General features: G+C 35.0%; 1 protein-coding gene and 1 pseudogene across 2 annotated transcripts; one reads left to right on the top strand and one right to left on the bottom strand.

Annotated features, from left to right (window-relative positions):
• The first annotated feature begins 133 nt into the window (after positions 1-133).
• Positions 134-6523, top strand: LOC129902570 (ABC transporter F family member 4-like). Of its 2 annotated transcripts, XM_055977887.1 has the most exons (3): positions 134-425; positions 1547-1663; positions 4105-6523. In XM_055977887.1, the coding sequence occupies exons 2-3, from the start codon at positions 1592-1594 to the stop codon at positions 6304-6306; spliced, it is 2274 nt and encodes a 757-aa protein (XP_055833862.1). In that variant the 5' UTR covers positions 134-425; positions 1547-1591; the 3' UTR covers positions 6307-6523. The 2 variants fall into 2 exon arrangements, with proteins under 2 accessions (XP_055833862.1, XP_055833863.1); XM_055977888.1 differs by lacking the exon at positions 1547-1663 and having other exon boundaries at positions 135-425.
• Positions 6524-7151: 628 nt separating this feature from the next.
• On the bottom strand, positions 7152-14209 carry LOC129903771 (receptor-like protein EIX1; annotated as a pseudogene).
• Positions 14210-19051: the final 4842 nt, after the last annotated feature.

The following is a 19051-nucleotide window of genomic DNA, read 5'->3' as shown; positions in this document are numbered from 1 at the left end:
TATAAAATATGTATAATATTAATAATTATAATTTATAAATTTAAAATAATGGTCAAGCCCATTTAATTAAACAGGCCAAACCTATTTAATTAAACTGGCCAAACGTATTTAATTAAATAGGCAAGCCCATTTAAAGTAGCAACCCTACTTCTAATTTTCTACAGAGTTCTACACTTCTACGCGCCGCCTTCTCTTCTCCTCCACCAGACCTCCCCTCCTTTCCCTTAGGCCGTCGAACCTCCGCCTCTATTCTCTTTCCAAAAGCTGGGTATGAACACTACAGAGGGAGAGAAGGGATAACAACAGTTCAAAATCTCGACACGAAAAGGGGTTTCGAAGATTCAGTGATATGATATCAGTGGTGGTTTAGGGATTGATTACTATCATACTGGAGCTGTCCTTCACCTAGAGATCTTATTAATACGGTAAAGTTTCTACCTAATATAAGATATATGACATGTGCCGGAGTGCTTTTAGTAGTGTGATTTACCCAAGAGTCGTTCTTTGTAGTGACTTTCTTCACTTTGATTCTTAATTTACTTGTCCAAAAAGCTTTGGAACATACCTTACACAATTGTTGCTGTACTGGTGTGTCTAAGCAATGAATAATATATGTCAAAATATGTTTCTCTTTATTGTCCCATGGAGATGGTCATTTGAGATGGCTACTGGGTACAAGTTTTTCTTTCATTTGTGAAGTTTGTGGGGCTGGTGATATGTGTGCTGACGAGGTGATTTGATAGTACATGCAGTTTCCCTGTGGTAGGAAACTAGGAATACATCCTGTAGCCTGTAGGTCAATCTGTCAGTGTCTGTGAATGTTAACTAACTTGTGGAGCATCAGCATTATATTCTCTTATTAGTGAATTGTTCTTCAATGCTATTTTAGTTAGAAAAAGCTTGGGATTATTTGCTTAATATTCTGACCTCATCAGTTTGAGGATGGTCTGGACTGACAGGGAGATACAAATAAATTCGAAATGCCTTTTACTTGGTAACCTATACTTAAGGGCTGCGGATCGGACGGATTATTATGCTTAACGGTTTGACTTAACGGTTATCGGCTTTTAAAAGTACTAATCCGCTAGCCAACCTATAAGATATCGGTTGGTTCGGTATTGGATTAGTAATTATCGTACGTTTATTGGACGGTGTATCGGTGATAACATGTAAAATTTCTGCCATTTACTTCAGGTAAGCAATATGTGAACAGATTAACAAGAAGTCAACAACCCGCCACTTAAACTTCACAGTATATACATATATAGCTACAACCAGTTAGCCACCATGGCAGTCAAGAAGATTAGAAGAGTAAACACAACTTAACACTCATCTTGGTAACATGTAGCTTCAATACAGAGATGAAAACAGAAATGAAAACATACAAGCTCATGTTCTTCCTTTAAGCCGTAGAAAACAGAAAAACAGAAATGAAAACAGAAAAATAGTACTACCAAAAAATCAGTTTCAACAGACAAGCTCATGTTCTTCCTTTAAAAGACAAGCTCATATGGTTTCATGCCTGACTTCAATGAAAACCTTGCAGACAAATACGCCTTCAATTCAGGAATTCCTTCGATGACCTTGAGCAATGCAGCGTCCAGTGTCCATAACTTTCTGCTTATCTTTCTTTTCTTGTGGAAGCACAACAACAACATACCCAGTAAGACAACCCTACACTACCTACTAACATGTTGTCCTAATACGTGTCCTCCACACCCCCTTCCTATCTAATTAGATATAGCACACATAATATTTAAATCACCTGATGACAGTAACATTATTTCAAGGTACCTAATTCAGGGGAATACCCAAATTCTTTTTAGATTTCATGAGAAGATAAACATGGAAAAATAACATTGTATGAAGATGATACCTTAATGGATTGTTAGCCATATCTTCTATCACTAGAAGAATATTACAATACCGTATGAGTTGGAATTTGGAGACTTAGCCATTTTGCTTCAAAATCATAAACATATATTGAACTGTCGCTGCTGCCAGCAACAAGTTCTCGCCCATCAGTAGAAAACTTCATAGAGAATATTCCAAATGTATAACTGACATAATATTAACAGAAATAATCAAAGCTGGTTGTTGCTATCAATGTTGGCTCATCGGAGTTTTGCTTAACGATACGTTGCGAGTAGAGGATGACGGAACGAGAAGAGGTGGAGGCGGCGTCGTGGTCTTGCTTGTCTTCACGACGAAATTTCGCCGGAGACAGTAGATGAGAGAATGAGAGATGAGACAGAGACAGAGGCGATCTTATACTCTTATTTAGGTTTAGGTAAATAAAATTAGGGTATAGTAATAGCAATAAAGTGACCTGACTTGTTGTCTAAACTCTAATGTCTTGGGCTTGGCCTATTTAACTAAATGGGCTTGGCCTATTTAGTTAAATGGGCTTGACCTATTAAGGTTTATTTTTAGGTTTATAAATTATAATAAAATATAATAAATTCTTAACGGGTTAAAAGGTTTATCCAATAACAAAATTGAGTAATCCGTCCTCTGCACCGATAAGCCGTTAATTATAAAATTTAAATCCATTCTCCATCCGCTAATCCGATAATCCAATACCAATATGCCAATTTTGCGGTTGGGTTATCAGTAGCGGACAATTTTGAACAGCCCTAGCTAGGTAAGACTGTACGCAAACCTTACCCCTACCTCGTGGAGGTAGATAAGTTGTTTCCCACTGATTTGCACAAACCAGCGAATAAGACAAATGAAGGTTCTAGTAGAAACTTTCAATTATACCCCTGTTACATTAAATAAAATACTGTAAAACGAATGTTAAAAGCAATTATAAATATTAAGTTCGTTTATTCTTTCTCAAAGCAACAACCTCTCTACCTCTGCGAGGTAGTGTAAGATCTGCGTACACTCTATCCTCCCCAGACCCTACTTTGTGTAAGATCTGCATACAAGGAATTAGTACAACAACATACTCAGTGAAATCCCACAAAGTAGGGTCTGGGGAGGATAGAGTGTACGCAGATCTTACACTACCTCGCAGAAGTACAAAGGTTGTTTCTGAAATAGCCTCAGCTCAGGTGCATCAATCCCAAATAAAAGAAGAAAAAAATAGTGGAGAAAGCATAATGGTTAATAAGAAAAGCAGTATAAAGTCTACATGAGTGAAGCAATAGCAACAACAAAATAGTGTGATAATCGAAATACAATAACCAACATATGACAATCGATAGCAAGAAGCTAGTGACTTCTTTCTGGTCATTAACTATAACTTGCACGAGGTATCACAGTGGGGACTCATTGATTAGGTCTTCTGGATCACCTGATTGATCTTTCTTATCCGAGAGTCTTATCAAACTCTCTGCCACTGTAGGTGCGACACAGGTAGTAGTGACTGAAAGAGCTGATGCGGTATGATCGAACTACAAGGGCAATACAAGGGAATTAGTGTTTGAAAAAAATTGAATCTTGGCATTTTAAAATAGATTAATATTTATAATTGCTTTTAACATTCGTTTTACAGTATTTTATTTAATGTAACAGGGGTATAATTGAAAGTTTATACTAGAACCTTCTTTTGTCTTCTTCGCTGGTTTGTGCAAATCAGTGGGAAACAACTTATCTACCTCCACGAGGTAGGGGTAAGGTTTGCGTAAATTCTTACCTAATACCTACCCGTGGGATTGCTCTGGGTATGTTGTTGTTGTTGTTGTTGTTATTGTTAGGGTGTCCCAGCAATCCTTTGGCTTTTGGAATGATTAGATATGTCACCATGTTGCTCTCTCTTTTTTCCTGTAACATATGTTCCAGTGTTTAAATCCGTATAATGTCATTGAAGCTTTTCGTATTTCTCTGGTTCATTCAAATGTGCCTCAGCCATAAATTTTCTTATTGCCCTTCTGTCCTCTTCTTACTTCTTTCAATGTGATTTTATGCTGCTTTCTTCTCTATTTATGCTGCTATTCAGCCTATTCTAATTTCTTGCTATAATGTGATTAATCTTTTGTGCGAAGCCTCTCCATTACAATTTTGGATGTGTTGTTTCTTGTTCAGTTGGCTGAGCTGACTGGTGTACTGACGATCTATTTGTTCAAATTTTCTAATTTCTCTCTTTGGTTACAACAGATTGTAAATTCAATGGGGAAGAAAAAAACAGATGAGGCTGGTGTAAGTGGGAAGGCTAAGGGAAGCAGCAAAGATTCCAAGGAAGGGAAAAAGGAGAAGCTTTCTGTCTCTGCCATGCTTGCCAGCATGGACCAGAAACCTGAGAAGCCCAACAAAGGATCTTCAACCTCTGGTGCTAGTAAGGCCAAGCCTAAAGCAGCTCCAAAAGCTTCAGCTTACACTGATGGTATTGATCTTCCTCCCTCTGATGACGAGGAAGAGGAGTATCTTCCTGGCTCCGAAGAAGTGGAAGAACAGATCGATGGTCATAGAAGGCATAGAAGGAATGAAGCAGGTCCAATTGATACCTCCGTAAGTTATAAAGAGCTAAAGAAACGAGAAAAGAAGGATATGCTTGCTGTTCAGGCGGCTGAGGTGGCAAAAAAGGAAGCCCTTAGGGACGATCATGATGCTTTTACTGTTGTTATTGGGAGCAGGGCGTCTGTTCTTGAAGGTCAAGAAGATGCTGATGCAAATGTTAAGGATATAACTATAGAGAATTTCTCCGTAGCAGCTCGTGGAAAAGACCTGTTAAAGAACACATCAGTTAAGATATCTCATGGGAAGAGATATGGTTTAGTTGGTCCCAATGGAATGGGCAAGTCCACCCTACTAAAGCTCCTTGCTTGGAGGAAGATTCCTGTACCAAAAAACATTGATGTTCTTTTGGTCGAACAAGAGATAGTTGGTGATGATAGGACTGCACTTGAAGCTGTTGTTTCAGCTAACGAGGAACTCATCAAGCTCCGAGAAGAGGCTGCATCTTTACAGAATGCTGCTGCATCTGTTGGTGAGAATGAAGATGATGCTGATGGGGACAACATTGTAGAAAAACTTTCTGAATTGTACGAAAGGTTGCAGCTGATGGGATCAGATGCTGCTGAGGCCCAAGCATCAAAAATTCTCGCTGGGCTGGGTTTCACCAAGGAAATGCAGGGGCGTGCTACCCGATCTTTTAGTGGTGGATGGAGGATGAGAATTTCTCTAGCACGGGCTCTTTTTGTTCAGCCTACTCTATTGCTCTTGGATGAACCTACTAATCATCTTGACCTTCGGGCTGTTCTATGGTTAGAAGAGTACCTGTGCAGATGGAAGAAAACTCTGGTCGTTGTTTCACACGATCGAGACTTTCTGAACACTGTTTGCAGTGAGATCATTCATCTCCATGACATGAAACTACACTTCTATCGTGGTAACTTTGATGATTTTGAAAGTGGATATGAACAACGTCGCAAAGAGATGAACAAGAAGTTTGAGATTTATGATAAGCAGTTAAAAGCTGCCAAGAGATCTGGAAGTCGAGCACAACAGGAGAAGGTAAAAGACCGAGCCAAATTTGTAGCTTCCAAAGAATCAAAGAAAAAGGGAAAGGATAGGGTTGATGAAGATGAAACTCCACCTGAAGCCCCTCAGAAGTGGAGGGACTACAGTGTGGAGTTCCACTTCCCTGAGCCTACTGAACTGACACCTCCACTTCTTCAGCTAATTGAGGTCAGCTTCAGTTATCCTAATCGACCGGACTTCAGGCTCTCTGATGTTGATGTTGGAATTGATATGGGGACTCGAGTTGCTATCGTTGGGCCCAATGGAGCAGGCAAATCAACCTTGCTTAACCTCTTGGCAGGTGATTTAGTTCCTACAGAAGGTGAAGCCCGCAGGAGTCAAAAGTTGAGGATTGGACGGTACTCACAGCATTTTGTTGATCTTCTCACAATGGATGAAACACCTGTCCAGTACCTGCTTCGTCTTCACCCAGATCAAGTGGGACCTAGTAAGCAAGAAGCTGTTCGTGCAAAGCTAGGAAAATTTGGACTTCCCAGCCATAACCATCTTACCCCCATTTTAAAGTTGTCTGGAGGACAAAAAGCTAGAGTTGTTTTTACATCTATTTCCATGTCTAAGCCTCACATCTTGCTATTAGATGAGCCAACAAACCATCTGGATATGCAGAGTATCGATGCTTTGGCAGATGCACTTGATGAGTTCACTGGTGGAGTTGTGTTAGTAAGTCATGACTCGAGGCTCATATCGAGGGTCTGTGATGATGAAGAAAGAAGTGAAATTTGGATAGTTGAGAATGGGACCGTTGAAAAGTTCCCAGATACATTTGATGAGTACAAGGCAGAGCTTGTAAGGGAAATCAGGGAAGAAGTTGATGATTGATGTTGCAACTGGCTTATTCTATTGTAGTGTCTTGTGGGAGAGTGTAATCTTCTGTTGAGGGTGGGTTTTCTTTTCGACTTCACATCGAAGGGAGTTGCGGGTATAAAACAACATAGTGACTAAAGTTATATGTATTGTGTCATATTCTATCTATTTCTTTTTATTATGATTTGCCTCACAGCCAATAATGTCAAGCTATATTGAATTTTGCTTCTCATTCTATCTGTTTCCCCTCTTCGTTTTAGGTCTCTGTCAAATTTGCCTCACTTGCAAAATCAACTAGCATTTACATCTATACTGTTTCATTTCTGTGGATCCGAGGAGAGGTTCTATAAGTTCTTAACGTGAATGGTTTACCGGAATTAATTCTACTTGTATCACAGATTCATAGTATGCTGCTGCTGTTCATAAATTAGAATATACTAGCTTATTCTTCCTTTATCTTTGGAGCATTGGAAATGGTTTTTTTCTTGTTAAATGACTTTGTTGCTAGAATGGCTAGTTCGATATTATATTTCCGTTTAGCTTGAATATCCAGTTGCATTGGCATCTTGATACTGGCTTGCATTTAGGATTCACTTTTCACGTTAAAATCACATTCAAAGATATTTTGATAAACAGGTGGAGCAATCAGTTTGGTGTTTCTTTTGAAGCAATTAGAATCTTTAAAGAGCAAAGGACAAGAAGTGTGTGAGTAGACTGGTTAAGATCATCTGTAGGTGTTTTAGTTCCTGAGACTCTAGGTTAAAATCATAACTGATTCCTGAGAAACTGAGACTATTCAATAGTTGGAACCAAACTATGAATCATACCAATCTTCATATATATATGTCTGAAACTGAGACTCCTTGCTGTAGTTGTTATCCTCTGCAATCTGAATACAGTATGGGCGTATGGCATAGTGATCAAAATTTGAAAGAAAAGTTGTCCTCATTTGAAATGTAGCCAATAATGACATGATGAAAGGTAAGTAATATCTATCCTACTGTTTGTGATTCCTATATCCTTCTGGTTTATATACTTAGCATAGCCTTCTCCTTTTGTAAATTATTAAACTTCTGTATGTCTTCATTCATAAGTTTCTACGTCTTTGCATTCACCACTATGGAAATGAAACATTCACTGATTACTTGTAGAGAAGAGTTGCACATAGAAACTACAACAAGAGGAAATCAACTATCAGGTAGAACGAAGATCAAGAAAACAAGCCAACTCTTAAAAGTAAACAAGTACGGTGGAACTTTACATTTATTAGTTCCTTAGCTTTCCTTTCAGTCTTGCAAAGCAAAGTATTGATGTCAAATGGAGCCAACTCGTCATGTCCGTTAAGAATGTGAAGTAGGCATTCCTCCAAGAACGGTTGACAATTAAACATCCCAAGAATCCCCAAAATGCGATAGAGAAACCTAGCACCATTGATATATAGAACTCCAGAGATAGGAACTCTTCATCATCATCATGTTCTTGTGGATTGGTTTTACTGCCAGGATCGATACGGGGGCTAGGAAGAGCATATCCTGGACACTCTTGAAGAGGAGGACCGCAGAGTTGAGCATTACCACTGTAGGATGATCTATCAAAACTTTGCAATTGAGTGCTTGACGGAATTCTCCCTGTTAAGTGTTTGTTCGACAAGTCCAACACACTAAGAAAAGTCAAATTAGCAAGACCCTGAGGGATCATACCAGAAAGCTGGTTTCTTGACAAGTCAAGAGACTCCAACATCTTCATTTGACCAATTCCTTTAATGACACTTCCATTCAGATCATTTCTTGAAAGGTTCAAAGATTTCAATCCTCTCATCTCGGCGATTTCTTCAGGAACCCCTCCAACCAATTCATTACTTGAAAGATCAATAGTCTTCAGATATAATAAAGGATTCTTGTACTCAGACTCTTGGTTTTTCCATTGAACTAATAGGTCGCCAATATATGAGTAACTGCGAGGATATTTACCATAGAAACCTTGGACTATAAATTCCATTGGCTCACCAGTATTATTATCTTTGATACAATAAGGTAAAATTATTGAAGCAATGTGGAATTTTCCCCGATAATCCATTTGCTGAAAGGTCCAGTATCTGAAGAAATTGAAGCTGACAGATAATTGATGGTATGATGCCATACAATCTGTTGAACCGCAGGCTTAGAATGCGCAAATTGAGTAGATCAGTCCCTATCCATGCTGGGATACTTCCTGTCAACTTATTCCCTCCAAGATCCAAGATTTGCAACTGCTGACATTGTGAAAAAGAAGGCAACATTCCACTAAAACTGTTCTTGCGTATGTATAACGCCTCAAATTAGTCAAGGAACCCATTGAATGTGGAACTTCTCCAGAGAAATTGTTATAGGCTAGATTAAGAACAGATAGACTAGTCATATTCATCCAACAATCAGGAAGTTCTCCTGAGAATTGGTTGCGTGACAAGTCAAGAGAAGTGGGGGATGTTCTACTTTGACAAATTGAAGAGATGGATCCGAAAAACTGATTTTTATGCAGGTAAAATATTTGGACATTGGTAGGGACTAGCGGCAAAGGCCCTGAAAAGTTGTTAGAGCTTAAATCTATAACCTTGTAACCATATGTATTCTCTATTAAGTCAGACACTCTTCCACTGATTTGGTTGTTTGAGAGATTCAAGATCTTTAGATCGGAGGGGAAACCAGAGAACCAACTTGGAAGTGTGTCTGAAATACTTGCAAGAGAAATATCAAGAACAGTATAGTTATTTTGATTTTGAAGCCATTTTGGGAAAGAAGGTCCCAGATTGCAAGACGGAAGGCGTATAACTTGTAGCTGAAAAGGAGGAAGCCAATCGAAGCTCGTCTTCAGAGCCAATGAGTTGAATGACAAGTCCAAATCCACTAAACTGGAGAGGTTTGAAAGGTGGAACTCAGTGATTATACCCTTCAGGACATTATAAGAGGCATCAAAACTTTCCAGGTTCGATAGTTTCCCCATACTTTCTGGTATCCTTCCAGTCTATTGGATGAGACATCCAAAATTCTAAGCTGTGAAAGTTCTCCAATACCTTGTGGTATCCTCCCTTGAAATTGATTAGAGCCAAGATGCAACTCTATCAATGATGGAAACAATGCTAAATCTGGTAATGCCCTCTCATTTGGTTATCAGAAAAATCCAGATACTCGAGCCTAGAAACTTGTCCCGCTCTTTCCATGAAAGAACCATTCAGCACATTTTCCTGCAGGAATAATTTCTTCAAGGATGAAAATCTTGTGACATTAACAACTGAACCAAATAACAAGTTGTCGTTCAACCCCGAAACCTCAAGTGATTTCCTACTGCCTGATAACCTGAAAAACAACTCAGGAAGCCATTGGTCTGTCCAAGTGTTAGACATGTCCAGATGACGTAAACATGTCAAATTCCCAAATGAACTGGGAAGCCCACCTTTAATCTCAAAGTTATTAGCAAGATTAAGATGTTCAAGATACATCAAGCTCCCAAAGCGATCATCAATTTGACCAATGAGTTGATTATAAGTGAGGTCAATGCTAGTTAGGCTTGTGCTAAAGTTGAATAACCAGCTATATTCAGATGAAGAAGAAAACTCATTACAACATAAATGAAGAACAGAAAGAGAGATGAAAGAAGAATTGGCTAAATCAGCTTGAGATGGAACCAACTTAGAGAGTCCACAACCACTCAAGTCCAGTTCTTTCAATGAAGAGACCTTAGTTATCTCTTGAAGCCAATTGTTTACTTGGAAGTTGCTAGAACTCAGACTCAAAAACTCTAGAGAAGACATACGAGAAAGCCATCTAAGGTCCTTCACTATGAGATTATTGTTTCCAAGATCAAGAGTCCTTAAAGAAGTTAGATTCTGGAACTGTATTGGAATTACACCAGAAAAAAAAAGAAAGATGAGAGGTTCAAGTACTCTAGTCTCTTAAGGGAGCCTATGAATCTTGGTATTTCACTTCTTTCAAATTCATTCACACTGAGGTCCAAGAAATTTAAGTACTCCAACCCAAGCAGAGAAGGGCTAAGCTTACCTGTCAATCATGGAGCAAAACAAGCACTGGTACCGGTAGAACAAGTAAACTCATTGTGTAGATCAACAACAGTTACATGACCTGTTCTTCTGTCACATTTAATACCCTTCCATTTGCAACATTCTTGTTTATCTTCTTCATCACCCCATGTGGATAAATGATCAAAAAAATCAATAAGGCCTCTTTTGAACTCAAGAAGGTCATCTCTCTCCTTATCTAAACACAGGGTCTTGTTACCTGTTAATCCAAAAGATGTCTCTAGGAACAGTAGAGACAAAGTAACAAGGAACTGAGCTAAACCTTACATATTTCCATTTGTCCATTGTTTTTTGCTTGAAACTATGACCAATAAGCAACTAATATATGTATATATCTTTACCATTGACTAGTTCTTGCATGTATCTATGTACTTTCCTAGACGAGTGTCCCACTTTGATAAGAAAAATAAATGAAAGGAGAAGTTATTCATTGCGTCTGATTTTTCTCCCCTCGCTAGTTGCATAAACAAGTACATGGAAACTTCTAAACAAAAAAGGCTAAGGGTGGTATGAAGGAAAGTGTTTTCCATGGAGAATGTTTTCTTGGAAAATAAGTTGGTTTCTAACTTATTTTTTCATGTTTGGTTGGTGACTAGAAAATATTTTTTATTGTTTGATTGGTGAACGAAAAATATTTTCCAGAAAATATCTTTTATTATTGGCTGGAGTGTAGAAAATATGTTTTAGAAAAATAGTTTTTGACATGAAAATCAACCTCATTAATTGATTCGGGACCTGACCCCGACATCCGAATCGAAATTCGACCCCGGCAACCGATTCGGGATCCAACCATGATGATCGATCTGGAATTCGACCCCAATCCCCGACCTCGGAGCTGACCCGACTTCTAATCCGAGAAACGACATTCGAATTGGTATACAACCCTCGATCCTAACTTTCAAATCGAAATTTAATTATTTTTTAAAAATAATTTTTTTTTTTTTTTGGGGGGGGGGGGGAGCGGTCGGGGTAGGGGGGGAGTAAGAAAAATGAAATTTTCATAATTTGAAATATTTTTTTTTTATTTTGTGTGTGTGTGGGGGGGGGGAGGGTCAGGGTTAGGGGGGAGGGAATTGAATTTTTTAGAATTTAAAGAATTTTTCAAAAATAATTTTTTAAAATTTTCATTTTTTGGGGGGTGGGGGGTGCTGGGGGCTAGTTTGGGGGTAGGGGTGCGGGGTAGGGGTAAAAGAATTTAGAAATTTTAAAAAAGAAATTTTAAAATTTTTAATTTTTTTGGATGGATAGGATCGGGGTGCGCGTGAGATAAGAAAACAAATTGTAATTTGCGGTTGGAGGAAAGTTTTGATAAATGTTTTTCTTAATTTTTGGAGAGAAGTCATTTTTCTTAAATTTAAGGAAAATAAGTTGATTTGAAAAATATTTTTCGAAAACATTTTCCTTTATACCAAACACACCCTAAGAAAAGCAAAATGAGAAGAGGACTGCTAAGAAACTAGCCACATCAAATATATATATGTAAACTAGGGATGTTCACAGTTTTGGTTAAAACCAAAATCAAACCGAAAATTTAACCAAACCGAATAAAAAAACCGACATTCAGTTTGGTTTGGTTTGGTTTTAAATTTGAATAACCGATAATATTTGGTTTGGTTATGGTTATAGAAAAAAATAACCGAATAAATAACCGAACCAAACCGATAATTATATACTTAAAATTTATAATTATTTATATGTATAATATTAGTTTTTCATAAATAATTAAAGATATTTTATACGTTTTAATTATTAATTTAATATTAATATACATATTTTTAAGGCCCAACAATCCAAACCAACTCTCAAGCCCAATTATAAATTCTAATAAACACTAAACAGCGGTCCAAGTACAACAATCCAAGCCCATTAGCCCAACTCTCAAGCCCAATTCTAAATTCTAAATTCTAAATCCTAAATTTCTAATAAGCACTAAGCACTTGAGCAGCAGGCAGCAACATAAAGTAAAAGTTAAAACTTTAAAACCCTAGTATCTGTTTTCCTTTTACATTTTTGTTCCTCTCACGTTGGTTTCTCACAAAGTCACAGACTCACAGTCATAGACTAACAGTGAAGGCTCAAGAGCAACCTCAACTCCTCAACCCCAAATATAAGATTGTCAAATTTTGAGAAGTTTTGTAAGGAGTTTTTCAAATTTTAAATTGATTTTAAGTTGTTGTTTTTTTTTCCGAATGTTTAAGTTGTTTCATTTTCTGTTTTGAACCTCTATGGGTCGTGAGGAAAAAAGAGCTTCATAAGAATTTGAAGAATGTAGACAGAGAATATTTGAATTATCTCGGCTAGTCATAAACCGAATAACCGAATCAAACCAAACCAAACCGACAATAACCAAACCCGTGGTTATTATTTTACTTGGTTTGATTATGGTTTTAGACATTTAATAACCGATTAAATTGGTTTGGTTATGGTTTTAATCAATAACCGACCCAAACCGAACCATGAACACCCCTAATGTAAACTTCCAAGTTCCAACAATATCACCTAATTTTCTTTATTACTTCTAAATATATATATTTACCATTGACTGGCTCTACATCTATTTTTCCTAGACAACTTGCATGTATGTGGTTAAATGGTATATTAGGAAATTTAATACTGGACAATACAAGATTAAAAAAAGAATCTTTAGGAATAAATTATAGAGACTTTGGCTAATAGCATAAACAAGTACATGGAGACGGAGTCAAAAAAGACTTCTATAGAAAGCTGCTAGTGGGGGGATCTAGGGGGTCGCGAGGGGTTGATCTGAATTCCCTCGGCAAAAATTAACACCGTATATATATAAGGTATATTTTTTATTTTTTATGTATATATATAGATTTTGAATGTGCACCGGGCTGCCCTTTATATATAGATTTTGAATCCTCTGAATATAAAATTAAAGATTGACTCAGTGCTTTAGGAGGTTCAAAAATTATTTTGAGGTTATAAGTTCAAATTTTAGGTACTATATTTTTAATTTTTCGAACTCTCTTATTGATAATCCTAATCCGCCACTAGTTTTCACAAATATTTGACATAATAGGAAGTTTTGTACTTGGTATGAAAAAGTTAAGAAACTAAGCACATCAAATATCCATGTTGTCACGCTCCGAGTCTATACCCTGAACATGTTCGGCATTCGAAAACCATTGTTGGTCCCAAGCAAACCCTTGGCCTAGTTGAATATAGAACAAATAACTCAATATGACTTGTGGAAGCTAAACTAGATGAGCATTCCAAACATTTAAGGAAAACTTAAATCAATTGTCTAAAAGTAATCAATATACACTAAATGTGTTTCAAAACATCTGAAAAAAAAGGTTAAACTCATTGTGAAGATCAAGAACAGTTACATGACCATCTTATCATCGCATTGTTAAGATGAACACTACGTTATTTATGAAATAAAATAAAAGGACAACAATATCATCGCATTTTAATTTTTCCATGAAATAAATCTTAAATAAATCTTGCAAAACTTTATGAAATTAGTAACAATAGCAAAGTAGTTACAATATACTGTGTAATCTAACTCCAATATATATAACATTTCAATTTACAGTAAAAGTGTATGCACATAGCATTTTGTGCTTCATCTTAATTTGTTATACAAAATGTTCACCTTAATTGATATAAAGCTACAATAACAGTAATGTCATCAATTTTTCCTCCTTTGCGTATATGACTAAGGCATTCCCTTTTAGCTGCTCTTGCATATGGTGTATCTGCAAATCTATCAAATGAGTTATACAGTGCAACCTTTCCAATTTTTCTAACCAACTCCTCTGCTTTCAACTTTCGATCAATCCCTTTTCGAACATTTGCCTCAATTTCACTTTCATTCATATTAGCAAGCATCCCATCCGTCCCAACGATCAAATTAAAATATCATCTTTCTTGACGATTAATTCCATCTCCTGAGCAATACTAGGATTATCCTTGCACTTTCCCAATTGATACGGACACCCAAATCCCCTTTGTTGTATATAATTTTTCCCTTTCTGATTAGAAAAAATCCACTATCACCAACATTAGTAACACATGAAGTATTCTTTTCCTTGTCTAAAGTTATAATACAAGCCGTAGACGATCCTTCAAAATTTGTATTTTTGTAAGCTTCTTGAAGAACCCTTTAAGGGTTCACATGACCCTTTGGTTCGTTCTTTGTAGCAATAAATGAATTTCTCATAAGCTTTCTCGCGAAAATTTCAGCATCAATTCCTAGTTTAGCCCAACCACCAACGTCATCAGCGACACCAATAGTTTGGTATGATTCATAGATGAAGTGTGCATCTTCGCCTAACGGTTTCTTTGGGTTATTTTTGGGTATGTATAGAGATGCAACCACCATTTTTAGGCATGGTAATTTGTTGATGTTGAAAAAATCATCATCAACTTTCTTGAATGAATATTGATGATCAATATGACCTAATGATGATGATATGCAATCAGCCATATTTGTTGCAAAACTTTGGAAAATAAGAAATATGAGGTGATGAAAGTAGTGCTTGAAGGGTTACTAATAATATATACACGTTGTAATCCTAGTTCGAATAGGTTATGGAAAAACAATTTTAGGGAACTTATTATAATATATACGCGTAGTAATTAATTAATCCTAGTTAGAATAGGTTTGGGAAACAATTTTTTTTTGGAAACTTATAATATGGAATTACAATTTTTGGAAACTAAATATGGAATAACAATTTTTGGAAACCATCAGAATGGAATTACATTTTTGCCACTAAATTATAGCATAATTTGATATGGCTTCGGACTTAAAAAAAAGCTATCCTTTTCCTAATATAACTCAACATTGCCACGTTTTTACCTTGAAGTAATTGGTTAAGAAGAATTCTAGTCCAACTTAAACTTGAATTGCTATGTATAATTCAAATAAAAAAATAATTTATATAAATTAAAATCTTTTTGTGTTAGTACCTTAATATATTTCAATTAAGAAAAGATTTGCAAAAGTTTAGTCGTAACACGATGCTTCGAGCCACAAGTGACCTAAGCTAATATTCCATGGTCTGACATGAAAATAATATTAACATAGACAATAACTTAAAACACTGATGCGAAAGTTAATATTGAGATGCGAAAAGTCTGAATAGTAAATCTTAATAGCCAAAATAAGTTCATCTTAACATAATCATAACGTTAAAAGACTGATATCTGAGTGACTATCTATCTAAAAGCCTCTACTAAGATGAGTTGTTAGGACAAGCCCCCACTCTAACTGTCTGAAAAATTGAAATACTAAATAATTGAAATAAAGATAAAGGTTGTCCTCGAAAGATGAGGACTCATCAAAGTTGTTGCTGTGTTGATTGGGAATCATACTAACAGCAAGCTGGATACTGAGCGTCTATACCTATATGATAAAATAATGTAGTGAGAGAGTGTGCAGTTAGTACTTTGAATATACTGAATATGATGGATATAATCCACAACTAAATAAAATTAAGCATAAAAAATCTGAGATGTTGAGATGAACATGAAGCTAAAATACATGAGATGATGCAATGACCAAGTAATAACATGCATTGATAAATATTGAATTGAAATAACTAACTACAAGGTCATGCGATGAAACTGAGACTAAACTGTGGGAGATACTAATAACCGACATATAAACATGTAAGATAGAAATGGAGTTCGATGTATAATCCCCATCGAAAAGGGCCCAATATACCTAGCCAGGATATAAAGGTTGATCTCAGCTAATGTGGTACCATTAAGCTAATGTCCATAAAGGACTAAGGCGTCAGTCCTGATCTGACGAGTAACCCTTAAAATCATATGGTGACACGTAGTTTTGGAACTTAAAGATTTCTATTAAAGATAGATTTTCAATTCTAACTGACAGGTGAGTCTTCATCCCTTGGTCCGCTTGGTGCTAAGTAATACTCCCAATGAAAAACATGTTGATATATTAATAATCTTATCATGCTGAATGATGTTGATAAAACTGATAATTTGAATAGCTCATGAATGTTGATAATAATTAATAAACAATTTATTTGAAAACATCTATAATCATGAAAAACTGATAATCTGAGTCATGCAGTCTAAAATAATATGATTTTGGGACATGAAATATTCATATGCTGAGGGTTCATGAAAATATCATTTAAAAGTATTGAAATATAAGTAAAACATGTAATTAAAATTGTACATGAAGAATGACTGAGATATAATAAAGAACATGATTTTGATATGAAACCTAGTTTCTGTAGGAATCAATAACTGAAGAACTAAGATTTTCTTTGAGACTCAATGGGTGAAAGGATACCTATTGATGAAATCTTACACACATAGAATGGAAGCCCTAGCTTGAATTCTTGAACTGAGACTTGAAGGTGAAGAATCCTAGTTTCTTCCTTAAGAGGAACCTTGAGCGTAAGAGATGAATTTGTCTGAGGATTGTGTGTGAATAGGAGGTTTAGTTGACTAACTTTCAGGGTTCCATTTAGAATAGATTAAAACGATGCAGTATAGAAATTAAATGAGTAAAGACCAAAACAACCCTGAAAGAAAACTGCCAGAGGCAATCTACGAGGGTCATCTACGGACCGTAAATGGTATCCGTATACTTAGACTAAATATTAAGTTTCAAGACTTTAGTTCACGAGCCTATCTATGACCCGTAAAGAGTTCTACAATCCGTAGATCAGACTCGTAAAACTCAAGCTAAAATTTTTGCTTCTGAAGTTTGGTCTACGGATTACATTTATGGTGTGTAGTTTCTTTTACGGCTTGTAAATGCTCTCCTATATTTCAGTTTTCAACATATTTGAATTTTTTAACTTTGCACGATCTGATACTGACTTTAGAACAATAATTGACTAGAGGAGAAAAGGTGAAACTTTAAAAAGTTATATTAAAACTATATTAAATATAAATAATAGTTTGCAATATAATTCGAATTCAATATTATACTTGTTATGAATTTGGTAGTTGTTATTTCAAAATAAATACAATACATTTCTAACATCATAAGTTAATTTACATAGTACTTAAATGTTTGAAATCCGCATATAATACTTATAATACATTTGTATTAAAAATATTTTAGTTATATATTCACCACGTGCATTAAAACATGCTTATAATATGTATAATATATTGAATTCCAAATATATTACTGTTTATTTTATTTTTGGGCAAACAACACAATTTTACTAGTTTAGGAACTAATTACATGTTTTCCCGTGAGTTTTCAAAATATCATTTGTGTTAGATTTTTGATTAATCTGGCGCATCCAGATACATGTATCTCGGGATACATGAGGTCAAAATTAGGTGTAATTTATTTCAGATCCAGTGTATCTAAGTGGATTCACATGTGTCTGGGTTACACTGACTCTCTCGTTGCCTCTCTCTATATAGATCTTTATTTCACAATACATTTAGAGATATACGTATCTAGTGTGATTCGCATGTATTTGTGATAAATTGACTCTCTCTCGCCCCCCCTCATATCTCGCTTGCCTCTCTCCTCTCTCACTCGCCTCTCTCTATATGTATTTGTATTTCAGAGTATATCTGGTAACAAGCATATATGTATCTAGGTGTATCGGACTGATATCTGATATGAAATTATTAATTAGTGAGACAATTTATAATTATTTTATACTATACGAAGAATTAGTAAACATGCATGGTAGGAATGTTTTGTGTAATTAAGTAGTTTATCCTATTTATTTCTCTTATTCATAATGTTATAATGTATTATACCTGAATTTTAAATATTCAAATTAATTTATGTGTTATTATATCAAACTGTGTTAGAAATGTATTATATATGTATTTAGCTATTTCTAATAAGAAAAATAAGGCTAATATGTATAAGAGTAAAAATTGTGTTATAACTGATAAATAAAACTATATAACACATTATTTATGTCAATTGGGATTTAGTTTATTCCATATAATATGTTATTGCATTAAACCTTCATACTACAAGCTAAAAATAACCAACGAATAAGAATATTTTGACATTTTCCAATTTTAATTAAAATTACTTGGTTTAAAGTTATAATTAGGACAAAACGTATCAAACGTTTCTGAAAAGGTTTTGAAAGATGGAAACATGCAAAATATTAGTTATGTTATATATAGTTCAAATAAAACAATAATTTATATAAAGTAAAATCTTTATGTGTTTGTACTTTAATATATTTCAAACAAGAAAATATTTAAGAAACAAAATTTTAGTTAATTTTAAAATACTAAATATTTAGAAATTTTTACCTCTTACAGATAAGTAAAAATTCAATAGTTATAAGTTTAATTAATTTCAAAAACCTAAATATTAGGATAATATTAAATGACAATTATTTGAGAAAAATAATAAATAATAATGTTATTTATTATAAAAAATTTTAATGAATGAAAAAAAGTTCAATCAAAATTTTTAAGAATCTTCCTACTTTCAAGTAACTAAATTCTATGTTTTTTGGGGGACAATTTCAAATATATACAATAAATTAATTAGTTTATAATAAATATAACCATGTTTTATTTATATAAATAGCAAAAATCATAGGAAATATAGAGTGGCTATAAAATATAACTTGCGAAAAATTATAGAAAGTATACATTGACTATACAATGTAGATTATTTATATATACGCTATACACTGGATATACATTATAATACATTCTATACATAAAATATAC

The sequence above is a fragment of the Solanum dulcamara genome, chromosome 9 (assembly GCF_947179165.1).
Source record: "Solanum dulcamara chromosome 9, daSolDulc1.2, whole genome shotgun sequence".
NCBI classification, from domain to species: Eukaryota; Viridiplantae; Streptophyta; class Magnoliopsida; order Solanales; family Solanaceae; genus Solanum; species Solanum dulcamara.
Note: the sequence above shows the minus strand (reverse complement) of the source record. Positions and strands in the feature narration are given on the sequence as shown.